The sequence below is a fragment of the Rhinoraja longicauda genome, chromosome 8 (genome assembly GCF_053455715.1).
Source record: "Rhinoraja longicauda isolate Sanriku21f chromosome 8, sRhiLon1.1, whole genome shotgun sequence".
NCBI lineage: Eukaryota > Metazoa > Chordata > Chondrichthyes > Rajiformes > Arhynchobatidae > Rhinoraja > Rhinoraja longicauda.
In genome coordinates this window covers 35,144,045-35,162,124 of record NC_135960.1, presented here as the reverse complement: position 1 = coordinate 35,162,124, position 18,080 = coordinate 35,144,045, and the positions used below count along the sequence as shown (strand labels likewise).

General features: G+C 40.2%; 1 protein-coding gene across 3 annotated transcripts in view; it reads right to left on the bottom strand.

Annotated features, from left to right (window-relative positions):
• nbeal1 (neurobeachin-like 1) overlaps positions 1-18,080 on the bottom strand; it is a 184,914-nt gene that overhangs the window by 16,022 nt on the left and 150,812 nt on the right. For all 3 annotated transcript variants that reach the window (XM_078403600.1, XM_078403601.1, XM_078403602.1), the window contains 9 exons: positions 17,819-17,959; positions 15,473-15,603; positions 10,119-10,228; positions 9,280-9,397; positions 7,250-7,347; positions 6,405-6,521; positions 5,500-5,589; positions 3,199-3,308; positions 967-1,139 (listed from right to left, as the gene is read on the bottom strand). In XM_078403600.1, the coding sequence (XP_078259726.1) occupies positions 967-1,139; positions 3,199-3,308; positions 5,500-5,589; positions 6,405-6,521; positions 7,250-7,347; positions 9,280-9,397; positions 10,119-10,228; positions 15,473-15,603; positions 17,819-17,959 (1,088 nt within the window). The remainder of the gene's footprint in view (positions 1-966; positions 1,140-3,198; positions 3,309-5,499; positions 5,590-6,404; positions 6,522-7,249; positions 7,348-9,279; positions 9,398-10,118; positions 10,229-15,472; positions 15,604-17,818; positions 17,960-18,080) is intronic.

Genomic DNA, 18,080 nt, shown 5'->3' with positions numbered 1-18,080 from the left:
ACTGCCGCTAATACCCCCTAATCCAGGCATCATTCTTGTATCCACCAAAGGAATAGATAGATGAGGATCACCACTTTCTTTAGAAAATCTGGGCCGCAAGGATTTATCTGCTGATCATTTTGAAGATTATGTAAGAAATACTATTTTTCCATTTATTCTGCAAAGATGGTGTTGGAAAGTGGTGACTCTTTGCATGCTGATCCCAAACGAGGATCTATATCATAAATTACAATCATTCCACTCTTACATCTCTGCTCCAAGCTCTTGCGGATAGTTTCATTGTTCTTGTGTGGTATGATTTGCATGCAAAACAATTTTTTTCACTGTATCTTGGTGACAGTGACGAGAATAAACCAATACCAAGTAAGGTGAGGGAATTGTTATAGAAGTGCAATGTCACCACCACAGAATCAGTGAGTGATATGGAACACAGAAATATTGCAGCGGGACATATACGTTTAAGGTGAGAGGGGAAAGATTTAACAGGAATCTGAAGGGATAGTTTTTGCACTTTGAGGGCGGTGGATATATGGAACAAACTGCCAGAGGAAGTTGTTGAGGCAGGCACTATATCATTTAAGATATTTGGACAGGTATACGGATAGAAAAGGTTTAGAGGGATGTGAGCCAAACTCAGGCAGGTGGAACTAGTGTAGATGGGGCATTTTTGTTTCTGTGCTATATGACTCTAGAACACATTTTGCTCACTTTGCCTTTTTATAACTTCCTCACCTTAGGTTCACCTGGGTGCCATGAACCACTACAAAATAAACCAATGCACAAATTAGAAATCAAGTACAACTAAGGACATATTGAGGCACTTAACCTGATTGTCCTACCACCATACAGTGAATGTAACGTACCATTACAAACTGTACAGTTCTACCATGAACTGCACTCCTGCCACAGTCCTTTTGGCACATGACCAAGTCCACGCAGAGGGCAAATAGAGCTGAAACTACTCACCCATGTGTCTGATGTGTTGTCCAACAAGTTTGCCCTTTGCAATAGAGGTTGCACGAATGCTATTATCCCAGTGCCCTGCACTGAAAATCAATTTCCCGTCATGTGACACCACAAACAGTTTAGAGCTCACTTCCAGCCCTGGTGTAATGGGACCATTGACACAACGCTGGGCTCTGTAAGTACATAAAATGATAAACTCTTCAGGTACCATTTTGCCAAATTATCAAATTACAGCAACATAAGACCACCTCACTTAATAAACCCCTACTGAAATCAATACTATTAAATCAGATTGACGAAGCCAATGACAACAGAAGCATATCATCAGATCCTTGTTGTTTACCAGCCTTGAGCAATACTAATGTCATTTACCACTCTGATCTCCCATCACTTTGCTTCAATTATTAAATGTTGATGACTTTGGTTGAATTCACTGAAATGATTGTATATTCCCTTGCCCTTAAACTCTTAAAGTAAAAATTGGTTTCTTCTCTTTTGTCCTAAATCTTTTGGAATTAATCATATTCCAGAACTACCTAATTAGTGGAAACAGTCTGTTACTTTAAGCCAGATTTCAAGTCCTTTTTCAGTTAGTTTCTCAATACCAGGTCGCACATTAATTTTAATTTTTATGCTGTAATTGTAATTTTTTGCACAATCCGCAGGCATTGCCACTTTCATTTCACTGCAATTCTTGTATGTGTATGTGACATATAAACTTGACTTGACTTGATGCTATGCTCTCTCCATCCCCAGAGTTTTTCCTCAAGGATGGAGTACAAAAGGGCATTGCGGAGACTGCACCTGGACATTAGCACATACTTGTATAATGCTCCTTATATAACGATTGTAAGTTAAGGAGTGCGGTTATTTAAGAAATGTTATACATGCCTTGGAGACAGTGCAGAGAAGGTTCAATGGATGATTCCTCGGATGGAGCTGTCTTGTAACTAAAGATTGGATAAGCACTCACTGGCATTAAGTGATGGGAGATATTTTTGAAGAATAGAAGATTCTGAGGGGGCTTAACAAGACAATTAGTGATCTGCCCATTATCCCGTGTCATCCACACTTCGGGCAACTCTCGCATCCTAGGAATTGACCTATTACAAATGACTACAGAAAATATATTCATATATTTTGGGTTTTAGAAGACTGAGGGGTAATCTTATTGAGGTATACAAGATCCTGAGGGTGTGTTGCAGGGCAGATGTCAAAATGTTTCTACTTGGGATGTCCATTTTGAACAAGTTTTTTCTGCATTTGGATAGGTTCTGCAGTTGTAGAGGGCCCTGGTAAGACCACATCTGGAGTATCGTGTATAGTTTTGGTCTCCTAATTTGAGGAAGGACATCCTTGTAATTGAGGCAGTACAGCGTAGGTTCACGAGATTGATCCCTGGGATGGCGGGACTGACATATGAGGAAAGATTGAAAAGACTAGGCTTGTATTCACTGGAGTTTAGAAGGATGAGAGGGGATCTTATAGAAACATATAAAATTATAAAAGGACTGGACAAGCTAGATGCAGGAAAAATGTTCCCAATGTTGGGCGAGTCCAGAACCAGGGGCCACAGTGTTAGAATAAAGTGGAGGCCATTTAAAACTGAGGTGAGAAAAAACTTTTTCACCCAGAATTGTGAATTTGTGGAATTCTCTGCCACAGAGGACAGTGGAAGCCAAATCACTGGATGGATTTAAGAGAGAGTTAGATAGAGCTCTAGGGGCTAGTGGAATCATGGGATATGGGGAGAAGGCAGGCACGGGGTATTGATTGGGGACGATCAGCCATGATCACAATGAATGGCGGTGCTGGATCAAAGGGCAGAATGGCCTCCTCCTGCACCTATTTTCTATGTTTCTATAAGTGGACGTGATTTTAAGATTAAAGTCGAACCTTCCTGTTGTGTGTGGTGACTTTCTGGAATTCTCAACCCCGAAAACTTAGGAGGTTAGATCATTTGGATATTTAAGGAAGGAGTGGATAAATTTTTTGAAGATTAGGAAATTATGAGTTAAGTGGAACTGGGCAACAAGAGGAACTGAGACCTGGGGTAAATCAGCCATGATCACATCGAATGTTCAGACAGGCTTGAGGAACTGAGTGAACTATTCCTCTTCCTACTTAGTTCCGATATACATTGAATTAAACCGGTTAAGTGTGCATGCATGCTCTATTTGTGAAGGTTGACATTCAGCCAGCCTGACAATGGTACTCAGTGACATAACTTACCTCAAATTAGCTAATGACGGGTCCCGGGAGAATGTGAAGTAGTTGGAAACGGCTTTATCGTAAGGCAGCCACCCATGAGTTCCAATTAGGCAATTCTGACTCAGAGTTACCTGTGGACCCCAAAAAAGGTTTTTAGATCTAGCCTGGCACAACTTTCAGCAAACTATAGCAGTAAAGATACATACAACAAAACCTCTCCATTAGGAAGAAATGCCAGTTGAGTTAATGGTGCAATCATTTTACGTTGCTCTTTTAGCATTTAATAATACTCTCAATAAATCTGATAATGGTTTCACCAGAGTTGAACATTTTAAAGGGAGGCAACTAATTCCTACACAGTTATAAAATTTGAGTAGATTTAACATTGCATCAGTAGTACGTGTGTACGATGCAGTGTCTTGGTGTACATTTCACTTAAGTTAACACTTGCTTGCTTTCATTGTATTTTGTTGTAAATCTGTTTCAAATGTAAACCTTTTACTTGAATTCAGTCCAATAACTAAATAAATGATAGTTTCAACTGAGAAATACCTCTGTCCACAAACTACACCAATATACTGGGACTCAAAAATCCTTTAGAAAAGCAGAGGGAAATTCACCCTCTTGCAAACCATATATTGGAGCCATGGTTCAACACAGCTCAGTTAAAAAGAACAATAGAGCTGCGTAAAACAATGAACCACAGTGTCCTCTGAATTTTTTTTTACTCATTAATACACGAGGCGCTCTTCACCCAAGGAATTTAAATGTTACTTCCCTTGTTACAAAACATTCTTTCGACAATGCTGTTTTGTTCAAAATGGACCTAACTTTTCTAAAACTTCACACAACTTTGAAATGTGCAACTTGTTCCCACAGTTTAAAGGCAGACAACAGAATTTGGTGGGAAATGCCAGTAGCTCTGTGACAAATTATCAGTCACTTCTATAAACTGGGAGCTCCTGCATGAACGCACAACTCAAGCATTGTACTCTACATGTAATACTAAGGGAGGGCACAAACTTGTCAAATTCTCTTTCACTTACAAGGAGGATTCTACAATCTAAAGGAAGAAACGGAATCAAAGGAAAGCACTAAGCATTATATTATTTTTTAAACATTTTAATTCATTGTCTTAACACTCAATTTGAAAAGTGTTTGATTTTTAACATTTCTAATATATTGCTTCAAATAATTAATTTTAAATACTTTTTTGAATGTTTCTGAAAGTAAGGGAAAACTTGACATCGACAAGGCAGATGGCCTGATTTGGTCAGGGTTTTAGAGCAATGTTGTAAGTGTGGCTTGTTCTGACCCATAGTTCCATCTTGTTAAACACCCCCACTTGGTTACAGATTAATTTCCCCTAACGAAGACTCCTGATCACTCAACCCATTGTTGCACTTCTTCCTAGATATGCTCCATGCCACCCTTCCCGAATCCAAACACTACGGGAAAATTAAATTTTCACTCCAATTGAGTCAGCGTTTATTTCATTTGGCTTGATCATTCTCAATGATCAAACACAATTAAAGAACAGGAATTTACATCACAACAGAGCTTGGTGTAAAGAAGCTGATGATCATGGCAATAATTTCAAATTCTTCACTGATAAAACAGTGAAATAATAGATTTATACAACGTATTTCATATTAATTATTTATCAAATTTTATTTTGATAACATCCCACTCAGTGCCTTAGAATATCAGACAGGTCAGATCCTATAATCTCACAGCATCAAATAAATGATTCTTCAGTTTTTTCTTAAGGCTTCCCTCGGATTGGTCCGAATCTTTGATTCATAACGTGAATGTATCTTTTGTTGATTTGAAACCTTTATCTCACAACAGTTGAAGGATTGGGATAATCTGGGTCCCAAATTACTTCCCCGCGCCCCCGTCCCCCAATAGACGATTGTATTATTAATCTTCATGAGACGCTGCCTTCTGCACCCCAAAAGCCCAAATTACTACAGCCATAGTACACAACCCTCTGATATTATATATCAAGCCTTGCACTGTTTCAACGTGGTCCCCACCAGCAAGCCCATGGCATTCTCCGGTTTCTTAAAGTTTTAGAAGGCTGTTTAGTAGGAAAATAACTGCAGATGCTGGTACAAATTGAAGGTATCACAAAATGCTGGAGTGACTCAGCAGGTCAGTCTGAAGAAGGGTCTCGACCCGAAACGTCACCCATTGCCTCTCTCCTAGATGCTGCCTGACCTGCTGAGTTACTCCAGCATTTTGTGATACCTTCGAGAAGGCTGTTTAGGGTCAGTTCATAATTGGAATTGTGCCCCTACTGTTTGATGATATACTTACCAAGGTGTCAGGACTTCCCTGAGACATGAAGGAGCGTGCCTGGTTTTTGGGCACTACCGCTTTCACTATAGGAATATTGTCACTGATTCCCTAACGGGAAATAAAAGGCAGTCAAAATATATCACTGAACAATTTTTTATGACTGATTATTTCAATATTAAAACAAATATATACCAGAACAATACCAAGAGATTTCGAAAGTCATGGCATTAATTATGTTTTTAACACTTTAAAAAACTTAATGCTTTGAGACCAAATTATTCTATCATTTATGTTAGTTGTTTCACATATAGACAATCGGGCGGCACGGTAGCGCAGCGGGAGAGTTGCTGCTTTACAGCGAATGCAGCGCCGGAGACTCGGGTTCGATCCTGACTACGGGTGCTGCACTGTAAGGAGTTTGTACGTTCTCCCCGTGACCTGCGTGGGTTTTCTCCGAGATCTTCGGTTTCCTCCCACACTCCAAAGACGTACAGGTATGTAGGTTAATTGGCTGGGTAAATGTAAAAATTGTGCCTAGTGGGTGTAGGATAGTGTTAATGTACGGGGATCGCTGGGCGGCACGGACTTGGTGGGCCGAAAAGGCCTGTTTCCGGCTGTATATATATGATATGATATGATATGACACCTGTTGATGTAGCAATTGGAATGTTACACCTGGTCTTTTTTCCAAGTGCTTATCTATGTTTGTTAATTTCCCATTCACAGAATTTCAATCACCACAGATGACACATATACATTATGAATTAATATGGCACTCAAAGTTTTTGCAGGCATTACGGGAATAATACAAGCCAGGAAATAAGAACACAGTAACACATGCATGATGAAGAATACCAGAACTCAAACAAATATGAAACACTTCAAAATAAACTGCATTAATTGTTTCATCTTCTGAAGTTTACCTCCACGAAGAATGATTTAAGTTCAGTCAGATGCTGGAATACATTCAGTGGGCTGTTATCCATTTTGGCATGTGGCTTCAAAGCTTCATCTGCAGATAACCTGCATGGGTGTGGCTCCTGAAAAATATAGACAATAAGGCAGGTGATGGCAAGACCAACAAAACACTTTGCTACCAAAGGACTGAAGCGTCTGTCTTTCACTGTACCAGTTAGTTTATTCAGGTTTTAGGAAATGCTTCTTTTACAAACAAATCATGAAGATTTTATTCTGGGGGTTTATGGCGCAGAGACCACAGGGGGAGGGGGCTCTGTGGAGGGGCAGCAATGCGGGGATCAAGGGGGAGCTGTAGCCCGGAGACACAGGGGAGCACACACAACAGCTGACTGGCTTGTGGAAAAGCCCGCATACGCACCGCAAAAACAGTGGCCGAGATGCGGGACTCGGAACTAAAGCAGTGGGTAAAGAATTGGTTACTTAAATGCGCATTTACCCAAGTCGTCTATTATGCAAGTTGGGAGTGCCTGTACATTGCACGTAGATTGATTAAACCCACATCTACCCCAATACCAACTGTCTCTCTGACATTCCAACTGTTTGGGTGGTCCTAGGAGAAGCACAACTCACTTGAATTAAACATATTAAAGCCTGAGGTTATTGCCAATTAATCACAGTGGTTTCACTATTCCAGATCCTAAACCTCTCTGCTCTCTTCTCCTCAAATTCTGCCCCTATAACTTGAAGACCCTCGTATCTCTGATTGATTATAATCCTGTCAATGCTCCTAACCTGAGCACCACACAAAAACTAACTGTTGCAAAAAAGTGCAGAACTTCTAAAACAATACCTTTAGCAGCTGACAAGGAGTCTGTCCAAAATTGCTGATCATCCCTTCCAGTGCTTTTCGCTCTTTCTCATCTGCTATTGCATCCAGGTCAACTGCTCCTGTCAAACATCATGGCAAAAAATAAGCACAGGGCACTATAATGTACTGCATACAATTCAAAACAGTATACCTGGAAAAAAAACTACCTAAAACAGATTAGCTGATCAGTAGCATATATGTGGAAGCTTTTGCACACGAATGTCTGTCATGTGTAGGGAAAAAAATCTGCAGGTGCTGGTTTAAGTCGAAAGGTAGACTCAAAATGCTGTAGTAACTCAGCGGGACAGGCAGCATCTCGGGATAGAAGGAATGGGTGACGTTTCGGGTCAAGACCTTCAGACTGAATGTCTGTCTTGTTACACTTTAAAATAATGACTGCATTTCAAAATCTTCCAGAGACAATAAATGTCTTTCACAGGTTAAGGCTGGGAAAGCCATTAAATAAACACAAACTTTCACACAATCTGGTCTAAGACCGCTAAAACATTCATCTACCAAATCTACAACCCAAAATGTAATAAAAACAGACAGCCAGACATATATAAGGAAATCAGTAAAATTTCACCGAAGAGTGGAGAATTTGAATGTTCGTACTGCCCAGATAGTTAACGGGAGATATAACGGGAGAAGAACTGTTTTCTTGGTAGGGGTTGGTGAGTGGGATACTTTATTAACCACAGGACACAATGTTTATCCAAAAGGCAAAAAGTAGGTCCAGAGTGAGAAAATGATCTTCAATTTTTGTTCAGGTCAATAAATTATAATCTGGAAGGTTGTGAAAGTGGATTCAACAATAAAACGTGTCTGGATTATTATTTATGGATAAATTTGCAGAGCAGTGAGGAAACATCAATGAATTATACTATTTGGGTAGTTTTTGAAGAGCGATTCAAATTACAAGCATTATGAGCCTCCTTCTACAGTTTAGAAGGTTTTAGTGACAACACTTTTAGTCGTTGAGGCCAAACCCCAAGGACAAACACAGACAGGGAAACTATCACCACCCAACCAAGCATCGAGGCAGAGTTTATTTGATTTCATCAAGTGCACCAAAGTCGAAAGTGGTCCTTAATTCATCTCTTGACTACTTTTTCATTTTACTTTGATATATAATGATGAATATTGGCAAGGTTGAGAAAACCACAGATTGCCCAAGGAAAAGATTAAAAGGACATTCCTATATTAATCAATAGAATTTGATCTTTGCTGAATCTAAGTTTGAATATTTTTGAGTGTCTAGTCTCCTCAATTGAACAAGGATTTGCTAATAATCTGAAAACTTGACGTCAATGAGAAAATAAGGGGAGAGCCACAAAATGCTGGAGTAACTCAGCGGGACAGGCAGCATCTCTGGAGAAGAAATGGGTGATGTTTCATGTTGAGACCCTTCTTAAGACTGATGTCACCCATTCCTTCTCTCCAGAGATGCTGCCTATCCCTCTGAGTTACTCCAGCATTTTGTGTATATCTTTGATTTAAACCAGCATCTGCAGTTCTTTCCTGTACGAGAAAATAAGGGGTGTGCTCCTGGCTGCTGCCAATTGCCTTGATTGGAATTATTTCTCAACTGAAGACTGGCAACCTGCAATATACCTCGTTTTTGATGGATTCTAATCAATCAAAGTCTACTAGCAACCAATAACAAGGAGAGGCCACAAAAATAAGTTATCGTATCATGAACCTCTGAGGTGCCTTCAAACTGCAAATCAACAAGAATTCCTGCCTTCAAAAGATAGTTGGGATTGGTACCCATCTGATCTATTGTAAACTTTCAGACCTTTCTATGGGCCCCATAGAATAAGCCCATTTTAATCTTTGTCTAATACAAACAGCAATACACTGATATATGGGAGAGCATTTAACATACAACAAGGGAGAGCATTTAACAAGTTTTCCTTTTTGACATTGTCCATTTGTGAGGAAGACAATTTGTCAGCACATTTCCATTGATAAATCTGGAAATTTGTAGATCTGAGGCTGCTATTATTTACCTTCATATGTACAATAGTAGAAAATATTTAGTGCTTCTATTGCAGCTGGTCCTCTTTGCTTATATCCAAATATCAGATCGATCCATTTGTGAAGATGAGCAGATACATACTCTGACTCCTGAAGAGATAAAGAAACACAAAGAACATTACCAATCTTCAAGGCAGTATTCCTTAAACTTAGCCACAAGTTTGAGAAACAAGTGGTTACAAGAAAAATCAATGGTATCTTTCACCATTTTGTGATGTGGGTTGCGAAGGTAAAACAGCCTGCTACAAGCACAAGCTGGTCCATTTTGGAAGGATCAGCATGGTTATTGACTAGACTAGAATATAACAGTTTTTTTATGCAGTTGTTGTTGAGTTGGTTCCTGCATTACTTTAGCTACAGTTTAACTAATAATGAAGGCCAATACTTTGCGTGATCTATAAACCCACATCCATTAGAGGTGACCAGTAGAGTGAGAGTACGCAAATAATGTTATTTCAGTATGCTTGCTAATGGTGTACAAAATAATCACTGCATGCAATTTGGTGTCAATGCAAAAATTTATGCATAAGCTCATTTTTCCTCATATTTCTTTAAAAAGGAGGCAAGTTTGCCTATCATGTCCATGCCAATTTTCAGAGCAGTCCAACTTATTTCTCTGTCACCTAATACCTCTCACATACCCATGTCTCTGGGATGTGGGAGGAAACCAGAGAAATTGGGAAAAATCTACATGGTTACAGAAAGAACATGCAAACTCCACACAGACAGCATCCACGGTCATGATTGAACCGGGTTGCACTAATTCACCATACATTACACTAAAAAAAAAAAATGATGTTGCAGCCCTCACCAAGGCTTTCCTGTGCTTATAGATGAAGTCCTCAGGTGATGTGGCCCATTGTGGAAGCATCACATTGTTAACCCGCTCCTTAGAAATTTGTAAACGTCCAAGATCAAATCCTTAAAATATAGAGAAATTTGTGTTATTAATCCTAGCTGCCGTTATCCGTTCAATGCTCTGATGCCTCAAAAAAAAACAACAGAATATTGGCTTTGAGAGTTGTACTACTAGAACAAAATAGTTCACAGGTAATTATTAGATCAGTTTACTCTGAAGTTCTATCATGAGCAGCAGTAATATATGTATTTAAAATTATACATCAGGGAGCATTTCAGGGCAGGGTTATATTGCACAAATAGCAGCAGTTGTTCATGCAGATGTGTGTATATGATGACATTTGCATTATTCATTACGCATCTTTAAACAGAATACAAAACAAGCAGTTCAGTGTCATAACTCTCAGTCACACAGAGATGCAGCATGAAAACAGGCCCTTCAGCTCATCACATTCACAACAACCATCAGCCACCCATTTACACTAATCCTATGTTAATCCCATTGCTGATATTCTTCCCCTCATTCTTATCAACTCCCCTCGATTCTATCGCTTACCTGCACAGTGGGGACAATTTCCAGCAGCCAATTAATCTACCAACTATAAATTAAACTACATTATTTAGATTTAAGGGCAATAATGTAAAAGAAAATGTATTAACTGACACGATGACTGGCTCCAAGGCACAGCAGAGGATGGTAGAGTCAAGGAGAGCTGGAGTAATAGGAGGCAAGAAGTTATGTGGTCGTGAATGAGACTCCAAGACATTGTGTTGCTTCCTGGGTGCCAGAGTGAAGGATATTTCCGAGGAGAGAAGGATTCAGATTTTTGGACAATTGGGGGCTCTCCTGATGCAGAGATGACCTGTACAAAAGGGAGATGCCACATTTGAACTGGAGGGGTAGCAATGTCGTGGTGGGGAGAATTGCTAGAGCTACTTGAGATGTTTTAAATTAGTCTGGCAGGATCTGGGACCAAAGAGGTAGGGATACAAACAGATGAAAACTAAACTAAAGCAAGCTTGGCCAGTTAGCAGGACAGACAGTGGTAGTACAGGGAGCCAGGAAATTCTGAGAGGCAAAACAATTTATTTTAATGGAAAACCCCTGATGATTAAAGAAGATAAGCTCAGGACATGGATAGGCTCATATGATCGCGATAATATAACTAGTACAGAAGCACGGTTTAGGGTTAGATGGGACTGGACAATGTTCTAGGGTACAGATGCTACAGGCATGATGGAGGTGGAGGTAAGAGAGGAGAGAAGGAGAGGGGACAACATCATTACTGCACTTAGAGGGGTTATTACTGGGGGAACATTCAGCGAGGCCATAGAGGTAGAACTTCAAAATAAGGGAATAATCATTTTGATAGGGTTGTACGATAGGTAGCTGTGAGAATTAGAAGAGCAAATATGTCGGGCATTTGCAGATAGCTATAGATTAGTAAGATCGTAATAGTAGATGATTTTAATTCCCTAATATTGACTGGCACTACCACAACAGTATTAGGATGGGGCAGAATTTGCATCTGGGATTCCCAGATAATGTGTGGATGGTCCTAAGAGAGGGGACAGCACTTGACCTCCACTTGGGCAAATGGTTGAAGTGTCAGTGGGGGAGCATTGGAGACCAGTGACCATAATTCTATCATTTTAAAATAGTCTTGGAAAAGAATAGGAATAGTCCATAAGTTAAAGTCCTAAAATGAAGCAAGGCCAATTTTTGCATTTGATCGGAACATACAACGATTGATTGGGAGAGACTATTTAGCAGGCAATAGATGTCTTACAACTAGGAGGCCTTTAAAAGTGAGAGTTCAGGGCTAACATGATCCTGTAAGAAAAAAGGCAAGGCTGGTGGGATTAGGGAACCCTGGCTGTCAAGATTGTTGAAGTTCTGGTCAGGAAAGAGGAGACATTTTTTTTGTCAGGTATAGTCAACAGGGATAAAGCAAATCAAGGGATGTAGGAATACAGTTAAGAGGTGAAATTGGGATGCCCAAAAGGGGACAGTAGATCTCCTTAGCAATTAAGTCAAAGAAGAATCCCAAGAAAAGCTACAAATATATTGAGCAAAAGGATAATTAAGGATGATAAGGGTTCCAATACAAAATGTCATCTGTTCATTTTCCTCCACAGATGCTGTCTGCTCTGCTGAATTGCTCAAGCAGTTTTTTGCTTAAATACTCCAGCATCTGCAGTCTTGTGTCTCTTTTAGGGTCGTTGCGGTTGGATGTGTGAAGTCACAGTGAGATTGGCGAGGTCTTAAATAAATACTTCTCACATATTTACCATGGAGAAGGTCATGGAAGCTATAGAATTCAACGAAAAGAACAGCGATGTAATGAAACAGAATATTACGAAAGACAAGGTGTTCATGATCAAGTGGGACATAAAAGTTGGATAAATCCCTGTTAACTGAACAAATAACATACAATGTCGTGGGAACCAAGGGAAGAAATTGCTGGGACCTTGGCAGAAAGTTTAGGATATTCCTTAGTCACAGGTGAGGTACTGGAAAAATGGAAGGTGTTTAGTACTGTGATTTATTTAAGAAGGGCTACAAAGGCAAGTCAGTGAACTGCAATTTGGTAAGACGAACATCAGTGGTGGGAAAGTTCCTGGAGGGGATTCGGAGAGATTGGACATATCCACATTTGAAAAAGTAAGGATCGATTAACGATATTCAGCGCAAATTTGTACGTGAAAAATCGTGTCTCATGAATTTGGAGCAGTCATAGCATATTAGAGTCATACAACATGAAAATAGGCCCCTTGACCCAACATGTCCGGGCTGACCAAGATGCACCATCTAAGCTAATCCCATTTGCCCACCTTTCCTATCCACATACCTGTCCAAGTGTCTTTTAAATGCTGTTTTAGTAACTGCCTCAACTACCTCCTCCGGCAGCTTTTCCAGTGAAAATTTTGTCCTTCAGGTTCCTATTAAATCTTTTCCCTTTCCACCTCTTAGGTGACTACATGGACTTTAGCATGAATTTTGACAAATTCCTGCATGATAGGCTGGCCCTGTAGATAAGTTTACATGGGATCCCGGGCAACCTGGCAAATTAGATGCAAAATTGGCTTGATGCAAGGAGTCAGAGGGTGGAAGTGGGGTTTCTTTTTTCAGACTGGAGACTTGTCGCTAGTGTTGTCCCACAGAGATTGGTGTTGGGTCCTGTTGTTTCTCATCTATATTAATTATTTATATTAGAATGTAGGTGGCAAAATAATAAATTTGCAGATGACACCAAAATTGGTGGTGTGATGGACAGTGAAGAAAGTTTTCTAAGATTACAACAATATTTAGGTCAACGGAAAAAGTGGACAAAGATATGATAGATGACAATTATTTCAGACAAATGCAAAGTGAAACATTTTGGCAAGTCTAACCAGGGCAGGATATACACCAAATAATAGGGTCCTTGGGGGTGTTGTAGAAGGGGTACAAGCACATAGTTCCTTGAAAGTGGCAACACAACTAGACAAGGTGGTGAAGGTGTATGGCACACTTGTTTTCATCGAGCAGGGTACTAACTACAAGAGTTGGGATGTCATGTTACAGGTGTTGATGAAACCACACTTAGAATATAATGTGAAGATCTGGTTACCAAATGACAGTAAGGATATGAAAAATTCACAAGAATGTTGGCAGAACTGGAGGGCTCAAGTACAAGGGAGACAGGATCAATTAGGAATGTTTTCTGTGGAGCATGAGCCAAGGGGTGACCTTAGAGGTTTATAACATCATGAGGTGCTTAGATGGAAGTAATTGTCACTGCCTTTTTCTCTGGGTAGGGGAGTCTATAACTAGAGGGTTGAAAGGTGAAATTAAAGTGAAAGCAGAAAAATTTAAAGGGAAGCTGACATGCAACTTTTTCATGCAGAGAACAGTGGATACACAGAATCAGAGTTGGACAGCACAGATATATGCCCTTCATCCATGCCGGCCCAAGATGCCTCAACTAAGGTGGTCCCATTTGCCCATGGTCAAAACAAAGGAACAACATTCATTGAGGACTTTGCTCATCTCCTGCATCTCCACACATCGATAACCACTTTGGTTTGAGGTGCCCTATTCTCTTCCCAGTTACCCTTTTCACCATGATATATTTATACAATCTCTTTGGATTCTCCTTATTTAAGAATAAGGGGTAGGCCATTTAGAACGGAGATGAGGAAGAACTTTTTCAGTCAGAGAGTGGTGAAGGTGTGGAATTCTCTGCCTCAGAAGGCAGTGGAGGCCAGTTCGTTGGATGCTTTCAAGAGAGAGCTGGATAGAGCTCTTAAGGATAGCGGAGTGAGGGGGTATGGGGAGAAGGCAGGAACGGGGTACTGATTGAGAGTGATCAGCCATGATCGCATTGAATGGCGGTGCTGGCTCGAAGGGCTGAATGGCCTACTCCTGCACCTATTGTCTATTGTCTATTGTCTATTGTCCTTAGTCTTACCTGCCAGAGATATTTCATGCCCCTTTTTTGCCCTACAGATTTCCTTCTTAAGCACGCTTCTCAATTGCCTATACTCCTTAATCCCAGGTGCCTGTACTTGGCCCACACCTCGATTTTTTATGACCAGAGCCTCAATTGCTCTCATCATCCAGGGTTCCTTACTCTTACCTGCCTTGCCCAGTATATATTAGTAAAATTAAACTCCTTTGTCATGACAACCCTGTCTGCCATCTCCTGCAATACTGTTCCTCTAATTACTGTTGACTATTTAGGGGCATAGAACAATCCCACAAGGTGATTATCCCTTTTTTATTTCTCAGCTCCACCCATTTCACCACAATGAATGATCCTTCTGTAATATCATCTGGAACTACTGCTGTGATGTCCTCCTTAATCAATAATGCACCTCCCCCTCCTCTTTTACCCCCACCTCTATCAAACCTGCAGCACCTGTACCCAGGAACATGAAGCTGCCACCCCTGCTCCTCCTGCACATGGAATGAGTTGCCAGAGAACGGTGTAGAGACAGGTACAAATACAACATTTAAACGATGTTTAGACAGGTTTGCGGATTGGAACGGTTTAGAGGAATATGGGTAAAATGCAGGCAAATCAGATTACCTCAGGAAGGCACTAAGGTCAGTTTAGACAAGTTGAGTCAAAAGGCCTGTTCAGTGCAATATTTATGAATGTAGGATTAACAGTGCTTTCTAGACTTAGCATCATTTTTTTTCAATCGTTTGTATAAGTTAGATACTACATAAGCCATTTAAGCAGTGGATCAAATTCTCTGAATGGGGAAATCAGAAAAGGCAATTGAAACCAAATTCATCATATGAGATCAAATACATACGGTTCTGATTTTCTAAAAATTCTGGAAAGTAGAAGAATTCAGGAATGAGTTCTTTTACATCATTGGGATTGTCCATGAGAGCCTGCCAAGTAGCAGGAATGGAATGGAATTGCCGATCTGCACAATCGAACCTTGAAGATAAAGAGAGCACAAAAATGAAAAAGATAATGGGTAAATATACCTCCATAAATGGGCCAGAGTTGCCATTCCTACGAGTAACACATTCAGTGTTGACAGTGGCCAACCACCAGCATTCCCAAGATTTTTGTCAAAGGCCACATGTAAAAGGAATTGCAAATGCTGGAATAATAAGTAATGAAGTATACAGGGAAATAAATCATTATGGCAAAAAGGTGATTTAAACTGCCCAAAGGGTCTGGTTCTTTGCTGTACTGTTCTAATAATTTGGATTTTAATTTCTTCAGTCTGGTTGTTTGGTAATAACAGATAACAGCACCTCCCTGCCATCGATACTCTCCACTCATTCCAGCCCCACACCTTCAATCCATCCAAGAGCAAAAAACATTGGGAGGAAATTCAAGACCCCAAGGTCTTAGCTGGGCAAAACTATCAATGGTGACATGATAAAAATTAGGGTTACACAGGAGGTTAGGAGGGTTGAGAAGCAAACTTCTGAAAAGATGGAGGGAAATTACAGAGATCGGCAGGAGCAAAGTAATTGAAGGATTTGAACAGGACTGTATTGTCTTTCCGCTGACAGGTTAGCACGCAACAAAAGATTTTCACTGTAGCTCGGTATACGTGGCAATAAACTTAACTCAATGAACTAAAGGACGCTGACAATTTTAATTGAGGCACTGCTGGAATGGAAGCCAACGCAAATGAGCGGACATATGCATTGGGAAGCAGGAGACGCTGGGATAAATAGCAAATTGACTGCTGTTAATGCACCCGGTGTGGTACATTCTGGGGGGTGTTGATGGGAATGTTTGGAGAATTAAGATTAGTGTAAATGGGAGGATGACGGTAGGCACAGGTGGACTGAAGGGCATGTTTCCTTGCTGCACAGCTATAGCATTCTAGCAGGGCAGAATAAACTGAAGTGAATGGAGAAAGATGGAACATAGACTAAAATTAACGTTCCTAACCATGTTACTTCCGCATTCATTTAAATTTTGCAATTATCAAACATTAAACCAATGTTTTGCATATTCACAAAGGTAGTTTTGAACACTCAAAGTAGTTATTTACATGAATTCCAGGAATATTAATGCTGACAACCTCAGTGTACTTTTGTAAGATACAGGATGAGAAAGTCAGAATTGGCAATTTATCAGAGGTAAATTAGAAAAGCCTCCTTCAATGAAAATAATAAAGATACAAGGTCCCTGGGAGCGAACACACAAAGTGATAAATCCTGGAAATACAAGGAACTGTAGATGCTGGCCTACAAAAAAATACAAAGTGCTGGAGCAACTCAGTGGGTCAGGCAGCATCTCTGGAGAACACAGATAGGTGATGTTCCGGGGTGGGACGGTGGATGGTCTTGACCTGAAACGTTACCTATCCACGTTCTCCACAGTTACTGCCTGATCCGCTGAGTTACTCCAGCATTTTGTGTCAACTTAAGTGAGAAATCCTTATCAGATCAAACATCTTTCCTCTTGGTCCTCCTGTGATTCAGTTGATCTCCTGAAGAGTAGTGATTTCAATCATCTCTTCTGCCCAAGAAATATAAAGCAAAGATTCATATGAAAATGACATATTTCAAAAACCAATATCTTTGCACAATGCCTCCAAGCATCCTGGCAACCAATCCCAACAGCCTTCACTGTCCCATCCCTCAATTCCTGGTAAAAATCAGAAATTGCTCTTCCCCTAAAATGCTTTCATTAAGTGGTGCTGTTCTGTTAAATTTCTGGATACACTGCTGTATAATGATAGAAACACTCAAATAGTATCTGTGGAAAGAAATGTCGACATTTCAGGTCTGGGCTCCTTTTTAGAATGGTCCTACTTTCTGGAACCTCTCCCTCATAAAGCACAAAACCTCTCCAAAAGCTGTCGGAATGGAGGGGAGTTCCAACAAAGGCCAAGTCAGGGAAGGATTCTAACACGAGCCTGACATTTAGGTTAGACAATAAATGGCGATCAGGCAACCACTGGTTTAATCAACATTTATTGTTTATCCTTAATATTTTAAATTCTTCATTCCTGACCAATTTCATCCTGGAGATAAGGGTGACTGAACTGAATTTATTGCCAATCCCAAAATGCCGATTGACCACGCTCTTGAACAGCTGCTGTCAGCGCAATGAAGACGATGTCACATTTAAAGGTATTAATGTACTTAATCAGTACTTGACATGTAGTGAGCTGCTTCACCTGCCGCTTTGAAGTTGTATGTGCAAAGTTGTAAAGGGTTCAACCCTTATCATGTAGTGCATTACACCAGCTGCGTTGGAATAGTGAGTTCCGTAGTGAAACTTATCAATCGTTCCTGTAGGATCCTCGAAGTTATCAAACCTGCAGGACAATACGAGAAAGGAGTGTCAGAGCCTTGCCGGAACTTAAAGTCTAGTGTAGTAAATGAAAATAAGATAAGATAACCAAATTATTTTTTCTCATGACAGAACTAACAAGGCAG